The following is a 23,377-nucleotide window of genomic DNA, read 5'->3' on the forward strand; positions in this document are numbered from 1 at the left end:
ACAAGCAAAAAAGGAGGAAGAGAGCAACAACACAAAGAAGACGCACACTGTTGTAGTAATGATGGCTTCATCATCCAACTAATTGATTCTCTCAAAAAGAGAAGGAATTGATGAAACACTTTCTTGATAATTAAGGTGCTTATGCACTTTAATTAAAAAAGAAAGTGGAGAATCAATTCCTTCTCTTTGCCCACCACCGTTTTCACTCCCACCCATTGAAGTTCTGTTTTCAAAACTGTTGATGTTTTTGTTGTTCCTTCTCTTTGCGCTTTTTGGTTTTATAAGCGCAAAGCGGTTTTTTATCCAATTCACCAAAACACACAAATGGGCGACTGACCCATAGATTGTGGCGTCTCTCAAAAAGAGAAGGAATTGATTCTCCACTTTCTTATTTAAAGAACGGTTTGTGAATGTCTCTCCTTTAACTGAATGAGTGAAGGAACCAAAAACAACATCTGTATCATTTGAAGTTTGCATACGTGGAAGATGATGCGCTGTAATAAAATTTCAACAAAATTATGAGAGACAATGTTCCACAAATTTTTCCTCATTATGTCGTTAATTATGTGAAAGAAGACAAGAGAAACCATCGATGAAGTGGATGAAGAAGGTTTCACGGACATGAATAGCCATGTCATTTTAAAAATATTGTGTTTAACGCATTTGGACAAGCTGAAATGAGTGAAACTTTGATGGAATTCAGCGCAGATACAGATAAATGAAAGCAACTATTCTGCGATGACGGTCAGAGTGAATCTGGAAAATACAAACGGAAAGTCGCTTGAATATTCTTGTTCACAGTGAATCGAAATGGATAGGAAGAGAGATAATATTTGTTGGGATATTCTTTTCTATTTTCTTTCATTTCCTCATTATCTTTTCCACCTTCGCTTTCGTCTTAATCATATTTCTTCTTCAAACGCTTTTTCATTTTTTGTGAGCTGAGCAACACCTGAGAAGCTACAATCCAAGAGGAAGACAACTTCTGACTGTTCTTTATTGGATTCAAATGCTGAACACATATCGAATCTGCTGAAAAATTTTCTTCATCGTTTTCTTTTTCATTCACCAATTAAATAATTAATTTTTGTTCTTTTTCTATTGTCAGTATCTTCGATAATGCGCATTTTATTTTTTCATTTCTTAAAGTTCTTCCACGTGATTATTCAATCTAAAGCAGGTGCCATCATTATTATTACTTTCTCAAGCTACTCCCTCTTCCTATTTGACCTCAATCTCATTATCTTCCCGTTTTTTTCCTCTTTTTCATTCAAAATTTCTGTCTTTCAAAAAAAGTCCAGCTTCAATCGGAAGTTGCAAACTATCATTTTCTGGAGCTGCAATTTCAAATTTCTTCTCTATTAATAATTGCCCCTTCTTTATCTCGCGTTTTTTCCCAAAGCAACAGGACTTTCCTAATGATATTTTTCTATCTTCAGTGACAATCAAATCTTTGGTGTAAATTGAGCTCACGTTTTCTTTTCCATAATATTCCTTAACAAAATCAACGATTTCGTCATTTAATTCTTCAAATCATCAACAACTTAAAATTTCCTTCATCAGCTTGTCATTAACGTGCTTGTTTTTTCATTTAAAATGTATAACATTTTAATTGTCAAGAAAACTTCCATTCAATTTCTTTTCTTCTTGTTGAGAGACGCCACTTAATGGATCATGTCACTTTTCGTGATCAAAAATGTTTAGCACCCAGCAAACTCCATTGCAAGCCGGGCTCGCACCCTCAACTGGTTCTGCTATGCAGATCAGTGGGCCAACGAGTTCCCAATGCAGTAGTACACAGATACCGACAGCTTCTTCAAATGTCTTTTCACACGCTGAATTAGAGCTTCAACCTTCTCCCATCTCATCCGAAGTCGCATATTCTCGAACTGTTGATGATTTGTTCAAATCAATATTTGGTGTCGAACAAACAACTTCTCTTTTTGATTTGCGAATGCCGAAAACGATGTTGGAGGACATTGCAACGTGCCTCAACGAACAGGATTTCAGCACGGTATTTCAAGCATCTCCTCCAGCATCAAGCAGAACATCCATTTGGTATCGGAATGCCTAGGACAGAGCAGGCGAACGAGTCGAAAAATTCTTTTATCCGACATTTAAGGCATTACTGATGGAGCATCAAGTCAAGAGTGATGAGGCAGAGAGCCACGAATGGATGATAAAGGACGCAATTCTAATGGTTTCCCAAGCACTTCATGAAACAAGGAAGTTCAGAATCGAAGGAAGATTCGGTTTTCGCGCAGCAGAAAAGATGGACTCGGAACCATCAGGAGGACTGCTGGCCCAGCGTCAGACACAGATATTGGAAGATCTTTCAAAGGAGCAGAAGAAGCAACAGGGACCTGCATATATGCATTCTTCTTCAAAGAGCAGTACCTTTCAAAAATATAACCCGAGGCAACCAACTACCAGAGGAAAACAGTTTTTTCAGGGAAGACCCCGGTCGTCCATGTTTCGAAGCACAGGAGCAAGGAGAGATTATTGGAAGAAAAGCTCCACAGGACGAACCGCGGGACTGCAGAAGAATTAGAAGAAGCTCAGACGAGAAGGACATTAGAAGCTGGAAAGATAGGAGGTCGGACAGCGGACTATATTCAAGAATGGAGAAAAATAGACGGAGGAAAATTAATCAAAAATGGAGTCCAGGCTCATTGGCGCAATTGCAGGGCAAGAGATGGTTTGGAAAAGATGACAATCAGGGATGGAGCAGCGCAAATGAGCATGAACCAAAGGATGGCTTTTCGAAAGGAATTGAAGGAGCAGCAGGAAACAGGGATTGTGAGCAGAATTCCTCCCAAAGAGGTGAAGTTCCGGAACAATATTTTCCTCATTCGGAAGAAGTCCGGGATGTGGTGGCAGATTTTGGATTGCAGAATACAAGACGCTGCAATGACGAAATCTCATTTCATATGCGAGAACGAAAGAACAGTCGAAAAATTGATAATGAGGAACGATTTCGCGGTGACAATGGATTTGTCTCAAGCCTATTATCTAATTCCTGTTTCAAACGAACTCAGACCTTATCTAACGTTCAGGTTCGAAGGCAGAGATTATGCTTTCAATGGCATGCCGTTCGTTTACACAGATGCTCCAAGGTATTTCACAAAAGTCATGAGGAAAGTCACAACAGAAATCAAAAGAAGATGGAATGTGAGAGCGATATCATATTTGGACGATCTGATTCTTTTGCATCAAGATTTTAACATGTTGAAAGAAATCACAAGTGAGGTGACTCGATTTTTGGAAAATCTGGGCTTGATAATCAACAAGGACAAATGTTCATTAACCCCGAGAAGAAAGTTCACTTTTCTGGGGTTTGCATGGGATACGGAAGCATTCACGGTTCAATTGTGCGAGGAGAGATGGAAATCTCTCAGGGAAATGTTGAGTCAATGGATAGTGAAGTTATGCATAAGAACCAAGCAGGTTCGTGAGTGGGACTGGGCGTCAGCGACTGGGAAACAAAACGCAGCTCGTTTTGTCTTTCCAGACGCATCCCTCCACTTCGTAGCTATGCATCACTTGCTCCAAAAGAGTGTCAGAACGTTCGGATGGAATAGGATGATGAGGATGAATGCATCAGTCCTCAAGGAGATCAGAGAATGGAGGAGGATATTGAGGCAGATTAAGAATCGGGAATTGGTTTCAGTTTTCATTCCTCAAGCAACACTTGCAACAAATGCAGCGGAACGAGCATGGGGTGCGACACTCAGAATCAACAATAATCTTTTGCATTGGCATGCCAGTTTTCCCAAATATGTCCACAACCAGTTGTCAAATGACAGGGAACTGTGAGCTGTTTTGCTAGCTTTTCACAATTTTGCCCAGACTATCCAGGACAACAAAATAACTCGTCTATTGCTTCGGTCGGACAACAGCTCAGTGGTTTTCAACGTGAATCGTTGAAACGCTGGCAAGAATGTTCGGCTAGTACTACACAAGATAAGGAAATGGACCGAGGCGAGGAATCTGATAATAAGAGCACAACATCTTCCAGGAAGAAAGAACCACAGAGCGGATGCTCTGTCTCGATTGGAAAGGGCAGGCGACAACGAAATAAAGGACGAAGCACTCAAAGAGGTTCTTGCACAGTTGAAAGTGAGACCGACTCTCGATGCTTTTGCATCGGAACACTATCACAAAGTGGAACGATGGTGTGGAGTGGGCAGTCCAATTGCAGAAGACGGATTGACAGTTCCTTGGAGCAACGAATGTGTTCTAGCTCATCCTCCGATTACTCTGAATCCATTTGTGATTCAAATAGTTCAGATAAAGAAAGCTCGAGCGATTCCACTCCTGCTGAACTGGAAGGGTCAGAATTGGGACATCCTGCTTCGAACGAGCAATTATTACAGCTTGGTATTGAACTACAGCTCCAAGATTCTTTGGGAGGGGCCATGTATGAAGAAGACAGGAGCCTGCCTTCCTCCAGGAAAGATGAAAGTGATCCTGCTGAATCCATCAAGGAAAGAGATGAAGCCTGGTGAATGCACGCATTGCATGAAAAAGGAGTTTCCGTGGAGCTCGCAGAGAAATACAAGGCTAGAATAGCACAGACAACATGGGATGGGTATTTATTCTGTTTCGCGCACTTTCCAGACCAATGGAAGAAGTGTGCCCATGGACATATTCCAGACAACTTACCGGACTGGACCGTCAAATGCGCGGATGTATTTTTAACAATGAAGAATAGAGGATTCAAGGTTTCAGTTATACAGGTGGTGAGAGCAGCAGTGTCATTTTATTCAGTTCTAGCTTTCAAAACAGCATTGGGGGACATCGCTATCATCAGGATCCTATTCCGGGCATTCCGAAGAAACGACACATCAAGAAAGAAGATGGCTCCAGAGATTTGGTATCCGAATGTTTTGTTAAAATACTTCACCGAGTTTGGTCGAAACAACATGTTATCTTTCAAGACATTGACAATGAAGGCTATCAACTTAACAATGCTCTTCTCTGCCTGCAGAATTACAGAGCTGGAGCGTGTCAACATAAAGGACTCTCTGTTTGAAGAGGAAGACTTGTATTTGGATACAGTGTTGAAAACATCACACACACGGTCAGAGATTGCAGTTTTTTTTCTCTCGGAACTCCCACTTACATGTCCAGCTTCAGCGATAAAGGATTTGTATTTCCTGGTAAAACAAAAACAGAACAGCAACAAACTTCTGCTCAATACCACAACATTCGAGCCGCTGACTGCTTCTGGTATCCGCAAGTTAGCTAAGGAGACAATGAAACTTGCAGGAGTTCCTCAGAGATTCATGTTGTACTCTTTAAAGGCAGCAACCTTGTCAACATTAACAATGGCAGGTATCCCGCCTTCACAGATTGCCAAGTTTGCCAGACTGTCTTCAAAGATAAATACTCTGGTTAAGCACTATTTCAGGATAAATTTGCCATCGTCAATGGTAAGAGTTATTGCAAGAACAATGAAGGAACAGAAGATTTGTGACTGTGAGAAGGAAGAAAGTCCGATAGTTAGTGATGAAGAGGAAGCAAAAAAACAAGCCAATGAGGGAACACTTTCAGAAGAGGAATCCAAGTGTCAAGAAGTTGAGGCTTCGATGGAGGAGTTGGTGGAAGAGGTGAAAACGAAGACTGCTAGGATGACAAGGAAAAGAGGAAAGAAGTCGCAAACTCAAGGAGACGATGATAGAACCCGAGATGCATTGAACAGTGAACAGCACAAACAAGAAGAAGAAAAGGACATTTACATTATTCGCACAAGGGTACAAGCCAAAAGAGAGTCCAAGACATATGATTTCCGCTCTTTCGGTCGAAGGCCAGAGGGCAAAGCAACACCTTCCAACTAAGTTTTTCTCTCAACAAGAAGAGAAGAAATTGAATGATTGTTTTCTTTTCTAAATTCAATTGTGAGAAAATCTTATATTTTTCTCAATATTTTTAGTCCGTTCAAATATTTCTGTGAATTTGTTACAACTATTTTTAAAATATTTAATGAATAATTTTTAGAACGTTCACCAACAAATTATGCAAAATAAATCATTTTTCGTATTTTTGTGAAAATCGAAAAAAAATATTTTTGTACGTTTAATACGATTATTGAGATGTTTTTTCGCAACAAATGATTGTAGATATTCAAAACATTTCAAAATTTCAACATTAAATGGTTTAAAATTACTGATTTGCAAAAATCAACAAAATACATCAAATATCAAAAAAGAGAGCTATTAAAATTCAGAAACATTTCAAATATTTATGTTTTTCTCAATAATGAATATTTCATGGAGAATTAAAATGTTAACGTGGAAGAAAAAATGTCAAAAAATAAAAGAAAAAATAATGTTTCATTTTGTTAATGGATCCGCATAATGTTTAGCTGATTGGATTGATAAAATCATCCAAAGATTGTAGCAAATCTTGTTGCTTCTTCTTCTTCTTCTTCTTCTTCTTCTTTTTCTTTTTCTTCTCAAAATATTATTCCTTTCAGGAAACAAAACTCTTTTGAGCCGTCTCTGCTTTCAATTTCTCTGTCTATTTCCATCCTTCCCTTCTGCCTCCCCCAAATTATTCTGAATCCCTATTCTCTATTCTTCTTCCACTCAAATGCCTGTACAAACTCAAGTCTATATAAAACTGAAAAATAAGAAGATTCCATCTGAAGAACCCTTCTTATCCACTGACCATACCTTCTTCTTTTTCTCTCCATTTTACCTGAATCAAAAACGCACATCTTCTTCACATCCTTTTTCACGACAAACAATAAAAATTTTCCATTTTCCTTTCATTTTTGTAACCCCTTCTCCCTTCATCCTTTTTTTTGTAATAAATAATACCTCCATCCTTTTTCTGTCTCCTGTGCAAAACACCCTCTCGTAGTCAATCCCTCATCTTCCTTTGTCGCCACACCTCCAACGCAAAGTGTCAGCGCTGATGTTACTTCTTACCATCTTCCAACGCCTTCGCCTCCATCCCCTGTCCTGCAAGTGCGAGGTAAGACCAAATAGTTCACGAAATAAATTATACAAAAATATGAAAAAAGTTTTCTTCACTTTTTTTTCTTCAACCACACTTCTTTTTCTTATCAAACGCTTGCTCAAAAAATCTCTTCTCTTTGCTCTGCCTCATATGAACCCCCCTCTCTCTCGGTGCATTTGTAAAAAAATAATATTCCTTTTCCATTTCTTCTCCATTTCATTTCCAATTCTTGTTCTCTCATTCAATAAATATATTCCATTCACTCCACACATCTTCTGCCCTTCTTGTTTTCCCTCTCATCCCACCTCCTCAACAGCAAATTCCATTTTTCAAATAATAAACACAACTCCTACTCCTTCCAACTTACAAAAATCTCAAAAATAACCCCTCCCAACCTCATCCCAATCCATCCCCTGCGCATCCATTTTGCATCTTAATTCTCACAAAAACACATCTTTATCCCCCCTCCAAAAACATCTTTTTATCGTTCCATTCCCCTTTCAAAGCCCTACCTCCTCCAAAAACTTAACTCCGTCACCCCATACCACAAATCCATCCTTTTGTTATCACATTGTATTCATATGCTTATTCAGCCACGACACATCGAGTTGTGCTCCTTTTCTTTTGTGGCTCTAATTCGTTATGGAAAATGATCAAAGTTAAATGATAAAAAAACTATTCAACGGAATGAGAAGTCAAGACGTCAAATACTCCAGCTGGAGTTAATGGATTATTTCCAGAGATATGGCAGATAAGACAGCAGCAATAGTTTTATTTTGAGGGAAGCTGGAGTTGTTCGTTTTGATTGTTGGAATGCTGTGAAGCAACAATATTTTCAATGGAAATATTGAATTTTTGATGTATGTATTTTATATTGTTCTATATGTTGTGAAGATATTATCATCCGTATCCTCTCCAAAGTTGTGATTCAGACAAATTATTTAAATTGGACAATTTATTCTTTGCAGAGGAGAACAGCGAGGAAGCGAGCCAAATGTTATCTTTCAAATATATAAGAGCCTGAATATATTTTATCATAAATATTTATGTCACTCATTTTGAATTCTACATGCACTGGATAGAAATATGATGAAAATGAATTTTACGAGAACGAAGAGCCTCCTGATATGGAAAACTGGTGTCATAAGAAAATTATTTTAAATCAATGTTGATTATGAGCACTGTCCGAAGAATTATTTTGAATGGATATTTTGCAAGAAATAAACAAGAAGAGAAGAAAAAAAAAGAAAAAGGAAAAAATGCTGGACCTGAAACTTGAAGACAAATGAAGGTAAATAGCTGTTTTATTGTTGCAGAAACTTAAGGAAATTGAAGAAAATATGCTGTGCTGTTGAAATACATCACTGAAACTTTTTTTTTGAAATTTCATATTTAAATTTCTTTCTTGGAAGAAATCCTACAAAAAAATATTAGAATTGTTATGAATATCGTTAATTGTGATTTTTTCCCAATTGTTAATCAAAAAATACAGCATTATAAGGTTTTATTTAAAAAATCCAAATCAATTACTGAACAATTTAAAAAAAAATCACCCATATTTTCTTCAATAAATAACAATAAATACAACAGTGCATTTTTCGAAAATATGATTTGAATTACTTTATGAGTATGCATAATATATTTTTACACAGTAAAAATTTGTTCATTTGAGTTATTGCAAAATTCCCCAAAATTTTCAAAATTTGGGTAATTTTTTTTATAAATCATAACTTTTTTCGATGTGTTGATCATTTTAAAAAAAATCAATGTCATTTGCCAAATTAAAAACAATTTTATATGAAATGTTTATCAATTGTTAAAAAGCTAATAGTTGATGATAGTATTTGATAGAAATATTCTTTAATTGGAGTTATCACTTTTCTGTGTTCATAAACAAACATTCAAAACGAAATTATCAAACCGAATTTTCTGTTCAAATAAATATGACCTCAAAAATAATCACCCATTACCATAGAAAACTTCAAAATTATTTTTATTTTACAATTCATCTATTTGTTCGCAATATCGATAAATTGAAGTTCATACGGCAAGACCTGAAGATATGGGAACGTCTGGAATAAATTTATTTCTGTTTTGTTTGATTTATAATTAATTATAATGCAATTATTATCTCCAAAAAACGTGCGGAAAGTGGTCAATAATATGGCTAATTTTTTTTGAAAACTTCCATTTGTTTAATTTTCAAATAAAATAAAAATTTCATATGGGTGATTCTTTTCGAAAACATACTTTTTTTCGGGGTGATAAAATAATTCGAAATTTTTTTTCAAAACTTTATTTTCGAATCTGAAAAACTGTTGGGTTTTAATATTGACAATTATTCTATACAAAAGAATCTCTGAAATTGTGATTTCATTGTTCAATAAATCAACAAGATCATCAACACCATCATTTAATTCTGTGCATGCTTTGAATAAGTTATTGTGTTTTTTGAATATGTTGAAGGTATTAAATTCAATCTTGTTTTTTTTGTTTGTTTCATTTTAGATAATATATATTGAAAATATAAGCAAAATAAACTGATAATGACACATATCTGTGATTTCATTTTTTCTTTTGATAATTGAATTTTTGTGATATACAGTCACTTTCACAGAGTAAATAACATCTAATTTGAATGAAGTTAACAAGATGAAGGATTTTCTTCCGATCTATTTGATAATGAATACTTCAATGATATTTATTCATTTTTTTGTACAGTTTGTTATTTCAAAAAAAAGAGAGATAAATATGGATCATCATTTTTCTTTTTTGAAAAATTATGAAATTCAAAACAAATGTTTTGAAAAAATGACTGAAAAGCGAAATATTTTAAATGCAATCAAGAAAGTTCGAAAAGTTTTTTTATGTTTCAATTATCTGTGCAGTTCATTTCATTATTTGGTTTATTATATGGATGGAATGATGCATGTTAAAAAGAAAGATGAAATAAATAAAAAGGATATAGTTCCAACAACTTTTGTTTCTGAAAGAAAAAACTTCGTTTATCTAATGGATAAGGAAAACTCAATTTTTATCGTTGGTTGTGTATATCAACTTTAAAGATAGATCGCAAGACAGGAAAAGTGATCCTGCGGATTTGATATTGGAACTGCTTCCAGATTCAGCCAAACATGTTCATTCCAGATGAAAAATGAGAAACGGAGAGGATCACTCCTTTGCAACACTAAAAAGGAATCTGTCTTTTCTTAAGATCCACAAGAAAATGTTGTCCTTCACGCCATCCCCGCCTTTCAAGCTGTCAGTTGCCAACGAAGCCGAATTGCAGCAGAAGATGTTCCAGCGGAGTGACGGGTATTTCGGCATCAAGGGGCTGTTGTCATAAAACTCGCCTTTCTCGATTGTCATGTTGCCTGCTGCCAACGACAATCCACCTGATGACGAATTCGATATTGTCACATCCTTCATTAGTGCTGCTGCATGCGACAAATGGATGAGAGATCCATTCCATTTGCAGACACTCTCTTCGCTGCTGGAAATTGCTTGCCTCCCCACAAACAATCACATGCACTTTTGAATATCAAATGCAATACTGATCTCCACAATGTTCACATTTTTTCAACAGCGATACGCATTTTCATCATTAATTGTTTACAGGTTATCCAGGCAGAAGATAAAGATGCAGAAAGGAAGCATGCACAAAAAGAGTTTCAACTGAAATTTTTGATGAAAGAACTGCTAAAAGATACAGCTCCAAACAGATCATCATAAATGGAAATGACACTGCCATTGTGAGAATTCGCTCCATCCACCACCGCATCATCAATCACCACACTCTCACATTCTCCAACTTCAAACAGATTGAATGATAGCTCAACCTGCTTCACATCCACCTTTGCAAAGGACACCTTGCTTCTGCCAGTCAGATGGAACACAGGTTCTTAAAATGAAATTTCCGATAAGGTGCAGTTATCGATGAGCAGAAGTCCGCTTTCAACGCTCAGGAGAACCGAGTTGAGGACAATGGGATGGATGCTATTTGAAGGCACTTCAGATGCAAAATGGACTTACAAAAGATAAAGCTTCCAGTTTGTCTCACAAATGAATGCTCCTCCTGAAAACGAAAAGGAAGAGTCAACAGAGAACGACAAGCTCTCGATCCGGACTTTTTCTGAGGTTGCAATAATGCTGCTGCCATGTGGGATTATTGAGTTGAGGAACACCTGTGCAGGAGAAGGCGATTCAAGCGAGCGGATGGAGAAATTCTACTCATTGCATCTGCTCAAGATGGAAGTGTGGCTGGAGATCAGCAGCTGGGAGAACAATGACGGAATGATGTGTAGCAGCCCTTCGCTCAGCATGCTGCATGGCCCATCTGGCCCTCCGCACTGCTTGCTGTTCTCGTGATTGTTCCCAGCCGAAGACACAAACACCGTCTACTCCTGGTCCTTCACAATTCTCTTCAGCAGATCTTCCTCATCCAGATGTATGCCCGAGGTGTATCCCACTATCGCGACTTCATTCACGAATGGGGCTCTGCAGTCCAACAAAAACTGCCCATGTGCGATCTGTGCTTCTATCGAGTTGCACTTCGCATATACGTCTCTTCCCAGATATGCTGTTTTGTCCTTGAATAAGATTTTCGACAATTCAAATATAAGTTGCAAAAATAATCGTTGAAACACATTTCACATCCATCCCCCTGCCTTTTCATGTCAAAAAACATAAAATTTTGAGATTTCACAAACTGAGCAACAAATCAAAGTGTCTCTTCATTCAATGAGCATAAAATATATCCAATTTTTTTAATATCAAAACACAAAAAGACAATGAAACTTTTTTCAATATCCTGGACCATAATATTATAAATTTTCTTTATTCATAAAAACAAATATGTCGACATATATGAATATAATACAAACAAAATATTAATTTCTTAAGTAATTCTAAACAGGAAAGAAGAATGTGAAGGGTCTGTCCTGGAAGGCTGATTCTGGACCCAAATCCTGCAAGAAACTGTGCTGGACCTGTCACAGCACAGTTTCAGTACGGAATCAGCCTAGCCCCCATTTTTTTCCATTCAAATGGGAAAAATGTGAGGTACTCTGAAGCATTTGTTCAAAACAAAAGCACAAAGCTTGAGCAACAGACCACAAAAAAACTCCTCACTGTTTAGAATTACTTAAGGAATAGAAACAATAAAGAAGCAATTCAAAGTTTATCAAACAAATGATTAATATCAAATAATCTTCTATCTTTCAATAATTTCTCTATGTAATTTCCTACACTCTCTTCTGCTGAATTGATTGAACTCTTTTGATAAATTTTTTTAACTCTCTCATCTCTCACTCTTTTTTCGTTGAAATTCACCAAAAAAGATCCTTCACAGTCATTTGGTGAAGCGGCTGATCGATATATTTGATTCCCTCTTTTCTCATAGAACAGAAATGTCTTTATCGAATTGATTTCCAATTTTTTTTACAAGATTTTATTTCTTGGAATATATCTATAAAGAATATGCAATAAGAGTTTTGAAATAAAGAATCATTATTAATAAGAAATAATATAAGCCGCAAGAAATTACAAATTTAAAAAAATGACGAATGATTTTGCGAGAATTGTTTGACATTGATTTTTCCTGAATCACACTGTCATGAGGGTGTTTTTCAAAAAATTTGATGAGATCATCAATGTTTTGGATAACAGTTTCACTATCCAGATGAATGTTCATTGTGTTTGCAAGGCATCCAAATTCTCCATCACATTCACATTTTCCGTGTTTTTCACAGAAAAATGATAATGCCGAAGACTTTCCACAAACCACTGCTAAATAATCAGATCGAAGAAAATGCATAATTTTTAAATTTCTAAAGTGTGGTCCTGTGTCACACACAAAATGCAAGTTTTTCTTTTGTGATAACATGGGTTTATTAAGCACTTGGTTCAAGCATTCAATAACGAAACGATAGTCATGTGAGAGAATGCTTGAAAAGAAGTTGAATATATGCTTCGTCTTGTTTTTGTTTTCGTCCACTGTGTAGACTATAATGCAGAAATGAGAAACTTCATACTTGTCGTTATAATCCTTGTTGATCTGGTTTCTTCTGAGAGGAAGGGACCAATTTTCTTTGAAATCAAACAACACGAGCGCATCATCTATTGATAGATTTTCCTTCATTAGACGATAATAACGTTGCTGGTTCGTTGCAAGTTTTCTGTGATCCTCTATTCCCTTCAACGTTTCTTTGTCTTTTTCTGAAAGCTGTTCGGATTTAGTTCTCAAGAATTCTTCTTTCTTTTTCATATGATTGTATTTTTCGCAAAGATTGCACAAATCCGTACTCCGAGCCGCTCGCTTCAAGTGAGAAGTTCTTTTGTAAAATGTACTTCGAGACATTTTTATGTTTGTTGTTTCTTTCATTTTTTGGAACAACTGTAATTTTGAAGTGTTAATGAGTCGAATTGAATACGTTTTTGTTGTTTTTTGATGTTGTGAAGTGTTGTTGTTTTGGGATTCGAATCTGTGAAGGATGTCGTCAGGAGACATTGATATTGAATTCATCATTGTTGAGGAAGTATTTGTTGAAACAGTTGATTGTGTCGGTGAAGAGTGCGAATTGTCATTTCGTTTATTTATTGAATTCGAAGATGAATTCTTTGATGAGTTGATTATCGCTTGAGTATTCTGATCTGAAAGGTTGAATGAGAAAGATGAAGTGTTTTCTATTAAAACTTGTCGATAGTAAGTGCATGTTGTTCCAGGTTTGGGAGAGCTCGAAACCTCAAAAATGCTGTGAGATATCGATTTATCATTCTGTATATCTTCCATATTTTTTACTACTATTTTATTTGACGTGGAAACACTAGGTTGATGTGGACGAAGTGATAGAAAGTTCAAATTGAAATCTCTGTTATTAGAATGAAATGAATTTGATGTGTTGATAGAAGAATTTGATGAGGATGGAAAGTCAAATTGATTGAATGAAGTGCTTGGAGAAGAAATGATGTGATTGCTGTTCAAGTTTTCTTCGCAACATAATTGATTGTGAATTGGAAAATGAAGTGAAGATGAAAAATGAGATGTTGAATAAGATGAATTATTTGTTTCCTGGCAGTTTTCATTTTCTTTTTGCGTTAGAGAGCAATTCTTTGCAAATTGATTTTGATTTGATTCAGAATCAGTGAAGTGAGAAAAAGAAGAAGAGTGACAAGAAGCATGTCCTAATGGTATTTTTTCTCCATGGTTTTCATTGATATTTGCGTTTGTGAATTGTTGTATTGAAGCCTTGTCAACATGTTGATGTGAACTTGATGAAGTTCCAATATGATAAGGTTCATTGGATATGTTCAAAACTTGATGTGGATTCTTCTTTTGAAAAGATGGAATCAATGGTGGAGATAGAATTTCAGTAATGTGAGTATTTTCTTTTATTTCTACTTGAACGTATATCCACATCACCGGCTGAGAGTCTTTTTTCATATGACTATTGATTTCATCTTCCACATTCTTGTTGATGATAGAAATCATTTCATCGTTGCACAAGTACCAACTGTTGTTTTGAAATGTCGATGACTCTTCATAGCTTCCTGAATGGCAGATGGAATAAAAATGACCGTTTTCTTTTTCTCCTTTATAAAATAACACCGCAATCAAGTTGTAATTGAGGGCATTTGGATCATAATTTGAGGATGCAACTGTTTTTCTATCGATATTTTGAAATGATAAAACTGTGTATACATTCGTCGGACAAGTATTTGAATCAGATAGTGTTTTAAATGAAATTGATAAAATGCGAGGAAATTGACTGATTGATAAAGTTGTCAATTGATGAGTGTTTCTTGAACAGCACTTTCAGAATGCATCTCTATTATTAATATTATCCTCACTTATTTCAAACGATTCGTTGAAAGACTTCAATAAATCATTTCCGTTCAGCCTCAGTATAGGAGTTGTTTCAACGACACCTTCATTCCGATGAAAACATTTGATGCAAACCCGAGGAAAACAAATTTTCTGTTCCATTTGACTTCGAAATGAAGGATAAATTGATGAAACATCGTCAAAGATGCTCAGAAATGTTTCATAGAACTCATGTTGAATACCAGTTTGTAGATTATACATATTTTCCCATTTTTTAACAAAATTCGAAGTCCATTTCGATGTGTGATTAGATTGATTATTCTTGGGTTTTGTGTGTTGAGGATTCACCAAGAAAGATAAACTATTCTGTATAATTGATAAATGACCTTTCCTCATTTTGCATTTATCGGAGCGGAAAAAATTGAACGAAACAGTTGAATTGTTGCGGACAAGAAACAAGTATTTCCTTTATTGGGAAAAGGATAAAATTGAGGGATAGCATAGTTGCCATTCTTTTTATTCATTGTTTGTTTCAAAGAAGAAGATTGATTCAATTCTCTTTCATTTATATATGAATCTTTTTGTGAACCTTCTGCATTTTCTTCTGAATCGTCTTCCATGGCAATAACGTGAGATTCTTCAATGAAATCCGGAAGAATGGCTTGTTGATCGATTGTATTCAAAAGGTTTTTATTTTCCTAGTTCTGATTTGAAGATCCCGATATCGCAATTAACTCAGGCTCATCAGTATTCATCGCAGAGTTATTAGAAGAAACTTCATGAGTTTCGGTTGTAATATCCATGCCATTGTCATTTTGAAAATCAATTGAAGAATAATCAGATTCATAACTATCCTGAAAGTAATTTCCAAGTGGGTCAACGTCAATTTCCATCCCTTCCTCACCATTAATAATGGAAAAATTGTCATCAATAATTGTTGTTGAATCTATTATTTTAATAGAGAAAAAAAAGACAAATATAACAAAAAAATAATTTGATATCAATATATATGAACAAAACAGTAACATAATTAAACCTTTACGAACACGTTTTGATACATAAATAATTTCGCTTGATTCGTTGGAATTTTCATTAAGGAACCGGAAAAAAGCTTGTTCATCCGCAGAACATAATTCTTAAAATAAAAGAACCAGAAAATTATAAATCATAAGACAAAAATCAAAAAAAAATTCAAAAAATAAAAAAACAAACTGGACTTTGATGGAGGTAGAGGAGGCTTTCTTGGTGGAGTGATATCAAATGAAGTGCTTGAACTGTTTTGCTTGGGGTGATTGTAACTGCCTTTTGTGCATTCAAATCCAAAATCCTGCAATTGGGAAAGACTCTACTCATGGCAGACACATTTCAGCAAAGTGACTTTAGTATGAACATTGGTTTCGCTGTTGAAAGCAGAAGCCAAGCGAAGAATCGTGTAATTAGCTTTTTCTATTAATTCAAAAAGGAAAAAAGAATACATAATTCTCACAAATAAAAAAAGATAAAACGAATAACACACCATTGAATATTTCTTGAATCTTTGAACTTGGTTTTTTCCCAATGTTTGTGTGCGTAAACATGAATTGGTGCATACTGACTGTATCATTTCCAGATTTTTCGTTCAATTCGTTCCATATGAAAAAGCATTTTTCACTCTTCCGAGAATTGGAAAGATCTCTGAATTTTCTTTGTTCCATTTGTTTGGAAAAAATCGAATAAGTTGTTGACAAAAAAAAATTGTGAATTATGGTTAATCCAATATTTCAAATATGGGACAAACGAGCATATTGCACTTATTTATGAATTCAAATTTTATTACTCCATAAAATACTAAGAAACACGATATCACGAATATTTAAAAACTATTTTATTCTATATTTTTTTCTCACAGTTCTTCTTTCTCTTCTTCTCCTTCTCGAAAAATAGTTTCCAATTCCAATAAAGCAAATTATCTTCATCTTATCAGCTTATCTCAACATCAATGAATTTTTTTCGCTTCTGCTTTAAAAAAATTCTTATTTCCATTTCTTGTTATAGATTCTATTGGAATAACTCAAATAACAAAAATCCATTTGCATGATTTGATGAAGATGAATATAATAATGACGAATAAGAAAAAATGGCTAATTTTTTTTGAAAAGTTCCTTTTGTTTAATTTTCAAATAAAATAAAAATTTCATATTTCGATCAATTTTCTGTTCCCATTCACCAAATTTCGCTGTCATGAAAGGAAAATCATTGCGATGTTATTATTTTCAAGACAGCGAAATTTGGCGAGTGGGAACAGAAAATTGATCGAAATATGAAATTTTTATTCTATTAGAAAATTAAACAAAAGGAACTTTTCAAAAAAATTAGCCAAATCTTCATGTAATATCGTTTGCTGAGACAGTACAAACGAAAACAATGACGATGAGGAAGATGAAGAAGATGAGGAAGACGAGGAAGACGAGGAAGTTCATATTGAAGAAGGCGAATAAATGATATGACAATGAATTCTTTCGGCAACTCAATCATATTTCATAAGATCTTGAGCATCGCCCAAAACATCCCATTTTCTTAGCTCACTTAAAACTCTTCACAGAATCTCATTCCCAAATGTTGTGCCTGATCCTTCCACCAAATCACCACACCCACCCATCCACTGCTCATTCCTCTGCCTTTTCTTCGCAATTGCCCTCTTTTTCACCTCACAATTCCAGAGTTATGGCTGCTCTCGGTTTCTTGTCTTTGCTATTCTCCTCCTCCATCCACCTCACAATATTCTCCGAAAACAACACCCCTCTCCTTTTATTCATCTTTCTCGCCCTCTTCCAGAAATTCCTTCCCCTCCTCTTTCCCTTCTCATCCTCCACACAGCCTGTCCTTTCCACTCCTCTGATGAATGACTTCTCCCATCGAAGCAGTCTTCTCCAGAAAGTCCTCTCGCCCTTTCAAAACACACCAAACAAAGTGGCTGTGCTGCCAACACACAGCCCGATGATCCATCTCCCGACAAGATGGAGGGCAATGAGCAGCTGAGCGAGGCCATCCTGACAAGAGATAAGGAGGCGGAGGATGCGAACATCGTGTCGGAGATGCTTGGCCAGTAGCTCATGCGGAAACAGCTCCACAGCTACCCCATGCACAATCTGCTGCTGTGCTGCCATCGCTTGGCAAATGGGAGCTGCCCGTGTTCTTCAGACACCACCCGATGGATGTGACTGTGGCGTCAGCGTGGCGTTGGTGTGGCAGAGGAGAAGAGAAGAGATGATGTGCAGCTTCACTTGGTTTGCTGAGAGCTCAATGCTGAACGAGGAAGGCAGATGCTTAACAGCGGGTAGCTGACATCATCGGAAAAAAGAAGACAGAAATGAACATCACTTCTTTTCTCTCTGCTTCCTTCTCTTCCTTCTCTTCTCTCTCATTCATCTCGCTCTCTGCTCCAAGCAACACAAACTGCCATTTCCATCTCAGGCTCCAAAAATGCCCTGCGTTGCTCACCTTTTTCTTCTCCATTCCTCAAAAATGTCTCATTACCCACAGGTTGCAGACAGAAGCAAAAGAAGAAGATAACGATGACGGTGAAGATGGTTGAACAGCTGACAAAAAGGAAAGCGATGATGTGAATGCAATCGATCTCTTGCCTTTTCCCTCCAACATCCTCCTCCCCTCTTCCCCAAAAAGCAGCTGCGAACGGCTGCTGACACCAAATGAAACATGCTCCACATTCAACCCCAAATCAACTGCCTGTGAACCAGCCCTGCAAACACTCCCAGAACTGACACCCTCATTCAGATGAACATGTCGCTCAATCAGCTCGCCGAAGGAGAAGGAGAAGGGAGAAGAGTGAATGAGAAGGAGAAAAATGTGGTGGTGTTGGTGAAGGTGTTGGGTGAAGAAGAATCGGAAGATGAAGATGATGATGGAAAAAATGAGATAGAAGTGGATGAAGAAGACAAGACTGAACATGGAGAAGAAGATGAAAAAAATGATGAACAAAAATAGAGGGGAAAAATAATTTCGTATTTCTCGGTGGTGAAGACGGAAACAAAGAAGAAGAAGACGACGAGAAAGATACGAAGAAGACGATGAAGATAATGTCAAGTTCAATCGTCAGCATTTTCTGTTGGGAGATATCCTCAACAAAACAATCTCGATGACGTAATGGCAAAGGAAATAGAAAAATGACCAAAGTCCATTTTGCCTGTTATCCACCACAAGCTGTCTGTATTACTCAAAACTGTCTGTTTTTCTCGTATTTATGGTTCAAAAGCCAAGCAATGAAAACCAGTTTCATCGCTCTCTTCTGTCCATAAAATCAATGTCTTGCCCTTCTTATCCCAAGAAATGCGCCTTGCTCTATCCCAACTGCCTCCAATGTCCTGTTTCAGTTATTTGCCTCAATCTTTCCAACAAAATAGTTTTGTAAATGTCCTCTTCCTCTTTTTAAAAAACGCTCCCTTTTCATAGAGATTGAACATTCTTCCTTTTTAGTCTTGGATATCTTCCAACCTTGTTGATTTCCGCTCCATCAAAATTCATTTTTCATCGCATTTATATCCATCGCGCATGCTGAGTCCAAAATAAGTCACATAAATATTTGTAACAAAATACATTCAGGCTCTAATAATATATTTGTAAGGTAATGTTTGGCTCTCTTCTTCGCTGTTCTGTTCTGCATGGAATAAATCGTCCATTTTAAATAATTTGTCTGAATCACAACTTTGGAGAGGTTACGGATGGAAACATCTTCACAATCAACAGAACAATATAAAATACATACATTGAAAATTCTTCGTTTCTATCGAAAATATTGTTGCTCCACAGCCATCCAACAATCAAAACGCACAATTTCATCCTCCATTAAACAGATATCGTTTTTGTAATACTCAACCTTTTCACTGGAAACATTTCACTTAGTCAACCTGTCTTTGTTTTAGCTTCGGAATCTGACCCCGTTGGCAGTTTCTGAGCATTTGGCATTTCTTGATCATTTTCCATAACGAATAAGAGCCACAAAAGAAAAAGAGCACAACTCGATGTGGCGTGACTGAATGGGCATATGAAGACAATGCGATTACAAAAGAATGGATTTGTGGTATGGGGTGACGGAGTTGAGTTTTTGGAGGAGGCTGGACTTTGAGAGGGAAAAGAAACGATAAAAGATGGTTTTTTTTGGAAAAGAGGTATTTTTGGGAGGTTTAAGAGGCAAGATGGATGTGCGGGAGATGGATAAGGATGGAGCCTGGAGGGGTTATTTTTTCGATTTTTGTGAGTTGGAAGGAGTTGGCGGGGTGTTTATTATTTGAGAAAAGGAATTTGTTGTTGAGGAGGTGGAATGAGAAGGGAGACAAGAAAGGTGGAGTGAATGGAATATATTTATTGGAGGGGAGGATGAGAGATAGAGAGATGTGTGGAGGAGATTTTTTTTTTCAAATGCAAAGAGAGAGAGAGAGGCTCATATGAGGCAGGGCAAGGGGAGAGTTTTTGTGGGCTTATGTTTGATAAGAAAGAGAAGTGGGGTTGAAGAAAAAAAAAGAAAGAATATTTTTTTTCATTTTTTTATTTTTTATTGAAAGGACAGTTTGGCCGCGCCTCACATTTACAGGGCAAGGGATGGAGGCCGAGGTGGAAGAGGACTTGAAGAAGGAACATCAGCGCTGGCGCTTTGCATTGGAGGTGTGGAGACAGAGGAAGATGAGGGGCTGACTATGGGAGGTTGTCTTGCAATGGAAAGAGACAGAAAAAGGATGGAGGTATTTAATTTTGATTTGAAAAAAGATGCTGGGAGAAGAAGTAACAGGGAGTGAAGGGGAAGGGATTTGGGCAAAGGGGTTGTGATATTTGGTGGAGTGACATTGCAGTTGTTTTGGGAAATGTGGAAAAGAAGAAGGTGATGCAGTGAGTAGGGATGGAAAGGTATTCTTCAGATGGAATCTTCTTCTTTACCAGTTTTTTTAAAAGAATAGAGTTGGTGAAGTTATTTGAGCGAAAGAATAATGAGAAGTTGGGCTTTGGCTGATTTTTTTTGAGGACGCAGAAGGGAGGCGAAGACGAGACAGATGGGTTTTGTTGGCAGAAAAGAACGATATTTGGAGAAGAAGAAAATTTTCCAAGATTATTCGTATAAAAGTCATAGGTTTGTATTTTTCATATTTGTGCTTTTTTTCATTAATTATTATTTCGTTAGAGAACTAATGAAAATACAACTCCTCTTTCTATTTGGGATGTCATTAATTGGGCATGTTTTGTGTCTCCTGTTCCATTAATATTGCGTAGGCTCTTGTTACTACTCTCTCTGTTCGTGTGCAAATATTTCTTGATTTCTTGACAGTTGCAGGGGAACATGATCGCTTCGATTCCTCTTCTTGATACATACAAATATTTTCCTTATTATGCAGTTTATCTTCAACTTCTTTGACTTCTTCATTTTCCTTATTGATGTCCTTCTCCTCTCCAACGGTCTGCGATGATTGCGACTCTTCGATATCCATGTCAATGCTCTGATCCGTGAGAGAGGAAGCTGTTGTGTTGGAATGGAACAATTTGTCTGAAAAGATAGTTGTGGGGAATTGAAAGTTTGTGGTTGCTCCAGCGATAATCCTATTGAGTTTGAAGGTTGCAGGCTTTGAAAATACTGAGAGGAGGGCTGAAAATTAAACGTCTGAGGTTGTTGTTGATGCAGTTGCGAAGGATGTGGTTGAGGTGAAAGGACAATATCATGTTGAACAGGAATCACGTTTATTGCAGATTGGATTGGCGTCTGGATGTTTGCGAAAGCAGATCCTTGAGTTATTTGTGCACTTCAAGGTTGAATTTGAGATCCTGTTTGTGGTAATGGTTGGTGTTCTGTCAGAACCTGGGCCATCGCTTGAGCAGTGTTTGTTTTGAAGTAAGAATTAGTTGGTGTGTGAGCTGTGGGAGACAATCTTGCAAAGTGTGCTACCATAACCTCCGGAACTCCAGAGGCAAGGAGAGCAGACAAAGCCGCATGCTTTATAGTGTAAGGCCGAAACGAGGGGTTGATTCCTGCCTGCTTCATTGCCTCCTTTGCGAGTTTACGAATTCCATCTTTTGACATTCTTGATCCGGTTCTCGTGTAAATGATGAATGTGTCTCTTCCTGGATACAAAACTTTAATTTGGTTCCAAAGTTCCAATATTGCACGCACTGGGCAAACATCTGACTGGATCTCCTTCAGTTTAGGGACTGTGATGAACGATCTTGCGAGTGTTGTTTTCAATTGGACTGAAAGATGAATTGCATTCTGAGAGATTATCGAATCGTTCATTGAAATGCTCGCCAGTTCTGAAAACCTGCATGCAGTGAATAACATACACAGAGTTATTGATTTCAATGTCAGAGAGTATACGCTCAAAGTCTCGTTGGGCCACAGAGTTCGGAGATAATTGAAAAGGACCTGTGGATCCCATATTTCCTCGTACGGAGCTCTTTTCTTTTCCTTTCTCATGATAGATCGAAAGAATGTCTTTATTATCGGTACTGTTCCTAAATCGAAAGAGAAAGCACTTCTAGTGAATAGCGACACTGCGGACCTTGTTTGCTTTAAGCACTGAGGAGGAAAACCCTCATTATCTAAGTATATGAAAGTGTCCAAGCACTTCCTCACCCAAATCACAGGATCTGACGGTAATTCCCCCATATTCCCCTTGATCCAAGCGTTTGCGAAATGTGCGAATCCAAATGTGTATGTTGTCCATGTTGACGTGGCAACACTATTTTTAATGTGTATTATCATGCTGTCCGGAACATTAAGTTTTCGTAGGCCCTGCTCAAACCATTGTTCACCCGCCTTCTTGACTAGGGAAAGCTTATTGCCAGGTAACCTCCCGGAGGAAGCGCTGCTCCTCTCGCCTTCAGACCCTGCCCTGGTAGTAATATCATTCGTGAATATCTCCATCTCATGAATCGTCTTTTCCACAGTTGAAGGGTCTGGCTCCAAATCTGATTCGTCCAATCCGGTATCAGAAGAATCATCTTCGCTCTCTCCTTCAACGCTTTCCTCATCGTCTGAAGGATCAGTGGAATTGGCGGATGGGCAAGAACCACCTCGCCCTTCCACGGATAGCTCAGACCGTCCTGACATAATCTGCTGCCTGGCCCGCACCACCGTTGAAGCTTTCTGTTCTTTGCACTTGCAAACGCATCCAGAGTCGGTTTGATCCTGAGGTAGTTGAGTGCCATCTGAAGAGCCTGATTTTTGATTTCGTAATCTCCCGACTGCTCGAGTCTTGACAGGGCATCTGCCTCCACATTTCTTTTTCCTGCAATATGAACTGCTTTGACCTGGATTCCCTGACTCTCCACAAGTTTCCTGATCTCTTTCAATAGAGGTCGCGGATTCTTTCCTGCTCCCCATCTGTTTATGTTGTAAACTACCGATGTGTTGTCCGAGCGTATCAACACCTTCCTTTCCGACAGTTTTGCGATATCCTGAGAAAACCTTGCTTGCGCAATCTTGACTGCCAGTAATTCCCTGAAGTTTGACGTTTGGTTTTGAGCAACTCTGTTCAAAGGGACGTGAAAAATCTTCTTGAGTTGTCCTGATATCTTTAGACTTCCTCCGCATGCCCATGGCGAGGCATCTGT

General features: G+C 37.3%; 7 protein-coding genes across 7 annotated transcripts; 6 read left to right on the plus strand and 1 right to left on the minus strand.

Annotated features, from left to right (window-relative positions):
* Window positions 1-1,696: 1,696 nt before the first annotated feature.
* On the plus strand, window positions 1,697-2,551 carry MONOS_14229 (uncharacterized protein; the record flags this gene model as incomplete). Its single annotated transcript, XM_067867013.1, has 2 exons — window positions 1,697-2,014; window positions 2,075-2,551. 2 exons carry the CDS (start codon window positions 1,697-1,699, stop codon window positions 2,549-2,551), a joined length of 795 nt encoding a protein of 264 aa, XP_067726220.1.
* Window positions 2,552-3,971: 1,420 nt separating this feature from the next.
* Window positions 3,972-4,508, plus strand: MONOS_14230 (uncharacterized protein; the record flags this gene model as incomplete). Its single annotated transcript, XM_067867015.1, has 1 exon — window positions 3,972-4,508. The coding sequence occupies one exon, from the start codon at window positions 3,972-3,974 to the stop codon at window positions 4,506-4,508; it is 537 nt and encodes a 178-aa protein (XP_067726221.1).
* Window positions 4,509-4,703: 195 nt separating this feature from the next.
* On the plus strand, window positions 4,704-5,840 carry MONOS_14231 (uncharacterized protein; the record flags this gene model as incomplete). The annotated part of the gene is made up of 1 exon (XM_067867016.1): window positions 4,704-5,840. One exon carries the CDS (start codon window positions 4,704-4,706, stop codon window positions 5,838-5,840), a length of 1,137 nt encoding a protein of 378 aa, XP_067726222.1.
* Window positions 5,841-11,028: 5,188 nt separating this feature from the next.
* On the plus strand, window positions 11,029-11,334 carry MONOS_14232 (uncharacterized protein; the record flags this gene model as incomplete). Its single annotated transcript, XM_067867017.1, has 1 exon — window positions 11,029-11,334. One exon carries the CDS (start codon window positions 11,029-11,031, stop codon window positions 11,332-11,334), a length of 306 nt encoding a protein of 101 aa, XP_067726223.1.
* Window positions 11,335-17,842: 6,508 nt separating this feature from the next.
* MONOS_14233 (uncharacterized protein) lies at window positions 17,843-18,772 on the plus strand (the record flags this gene model as incomplete). The annotated part of the gene is made up of 2 exons (XM_067867018.1): window positions 17,843-18,054; window positions 18,526-18,772. The coding sequence occupies 2 exons, from the start codon at window positions 17,843-17,845 to the stop codon at window positions 18,770-18,772; spliced, it is 459 nt and encodes a 152-aa protein (XP_067726224.1).
* A 1,066-nt stretch (window positions 18,773-19,838) lies between these two features.
* MONOS_14234 (uncharacterized protein) lies at window positions 19,839-20,577 on the plus strand (the record flags this gene model as incomplete). The annotated part of the gene is made up of 2 exons (XM_067867019.1): window positions 19,839-19,865; window positions 20,347-20,577. The coding sequence occupies 2 exons, from the start codon at window positions 19,839-19,841 to the stop codon at window positions 20,575-20,577; spliced, it is 258 nt and encodes an 85-aa protein (XP_067726225.1).
* A 995-nt stretch (window positions 20,578-21,572) lies between these two features.
* MONOS_14235 (uncharacterized protein) lies at window positions 21,573-22,238 on the minus strand (the record flags this gene model as incomplete). The annotated part of the gene is made up of 2 exons (XM_067867020.1): window positions 21,573-22,034; window positions 22,188-22,238. The coding sequence occupies 2 exons, from the start codon at window positions 22,236-22,238 to the stop codon at window positions 21,573-21,575; spliced, it is 513 nt and encodes a 170-aa protein (XP_067726226.1).
* Between the last annotated feature and the right edge of the window lie 1,139 nt (window positions 22,239-23,377).

This window comes from Monocercomonoides exilis (assembly GCF_001643675.1).
Source record: "Monocercomonoides exilis strain PA203 chromosome Unknown scaffold26-1319188, whole genome shotgun sequence".
Classification (NCBI taxonomy): domain Eukaryota; phylum Preaxostyla; order Oxymonadida; family Polymastigidae; genus Monocercomonoides; species Monocercomonoides exilis.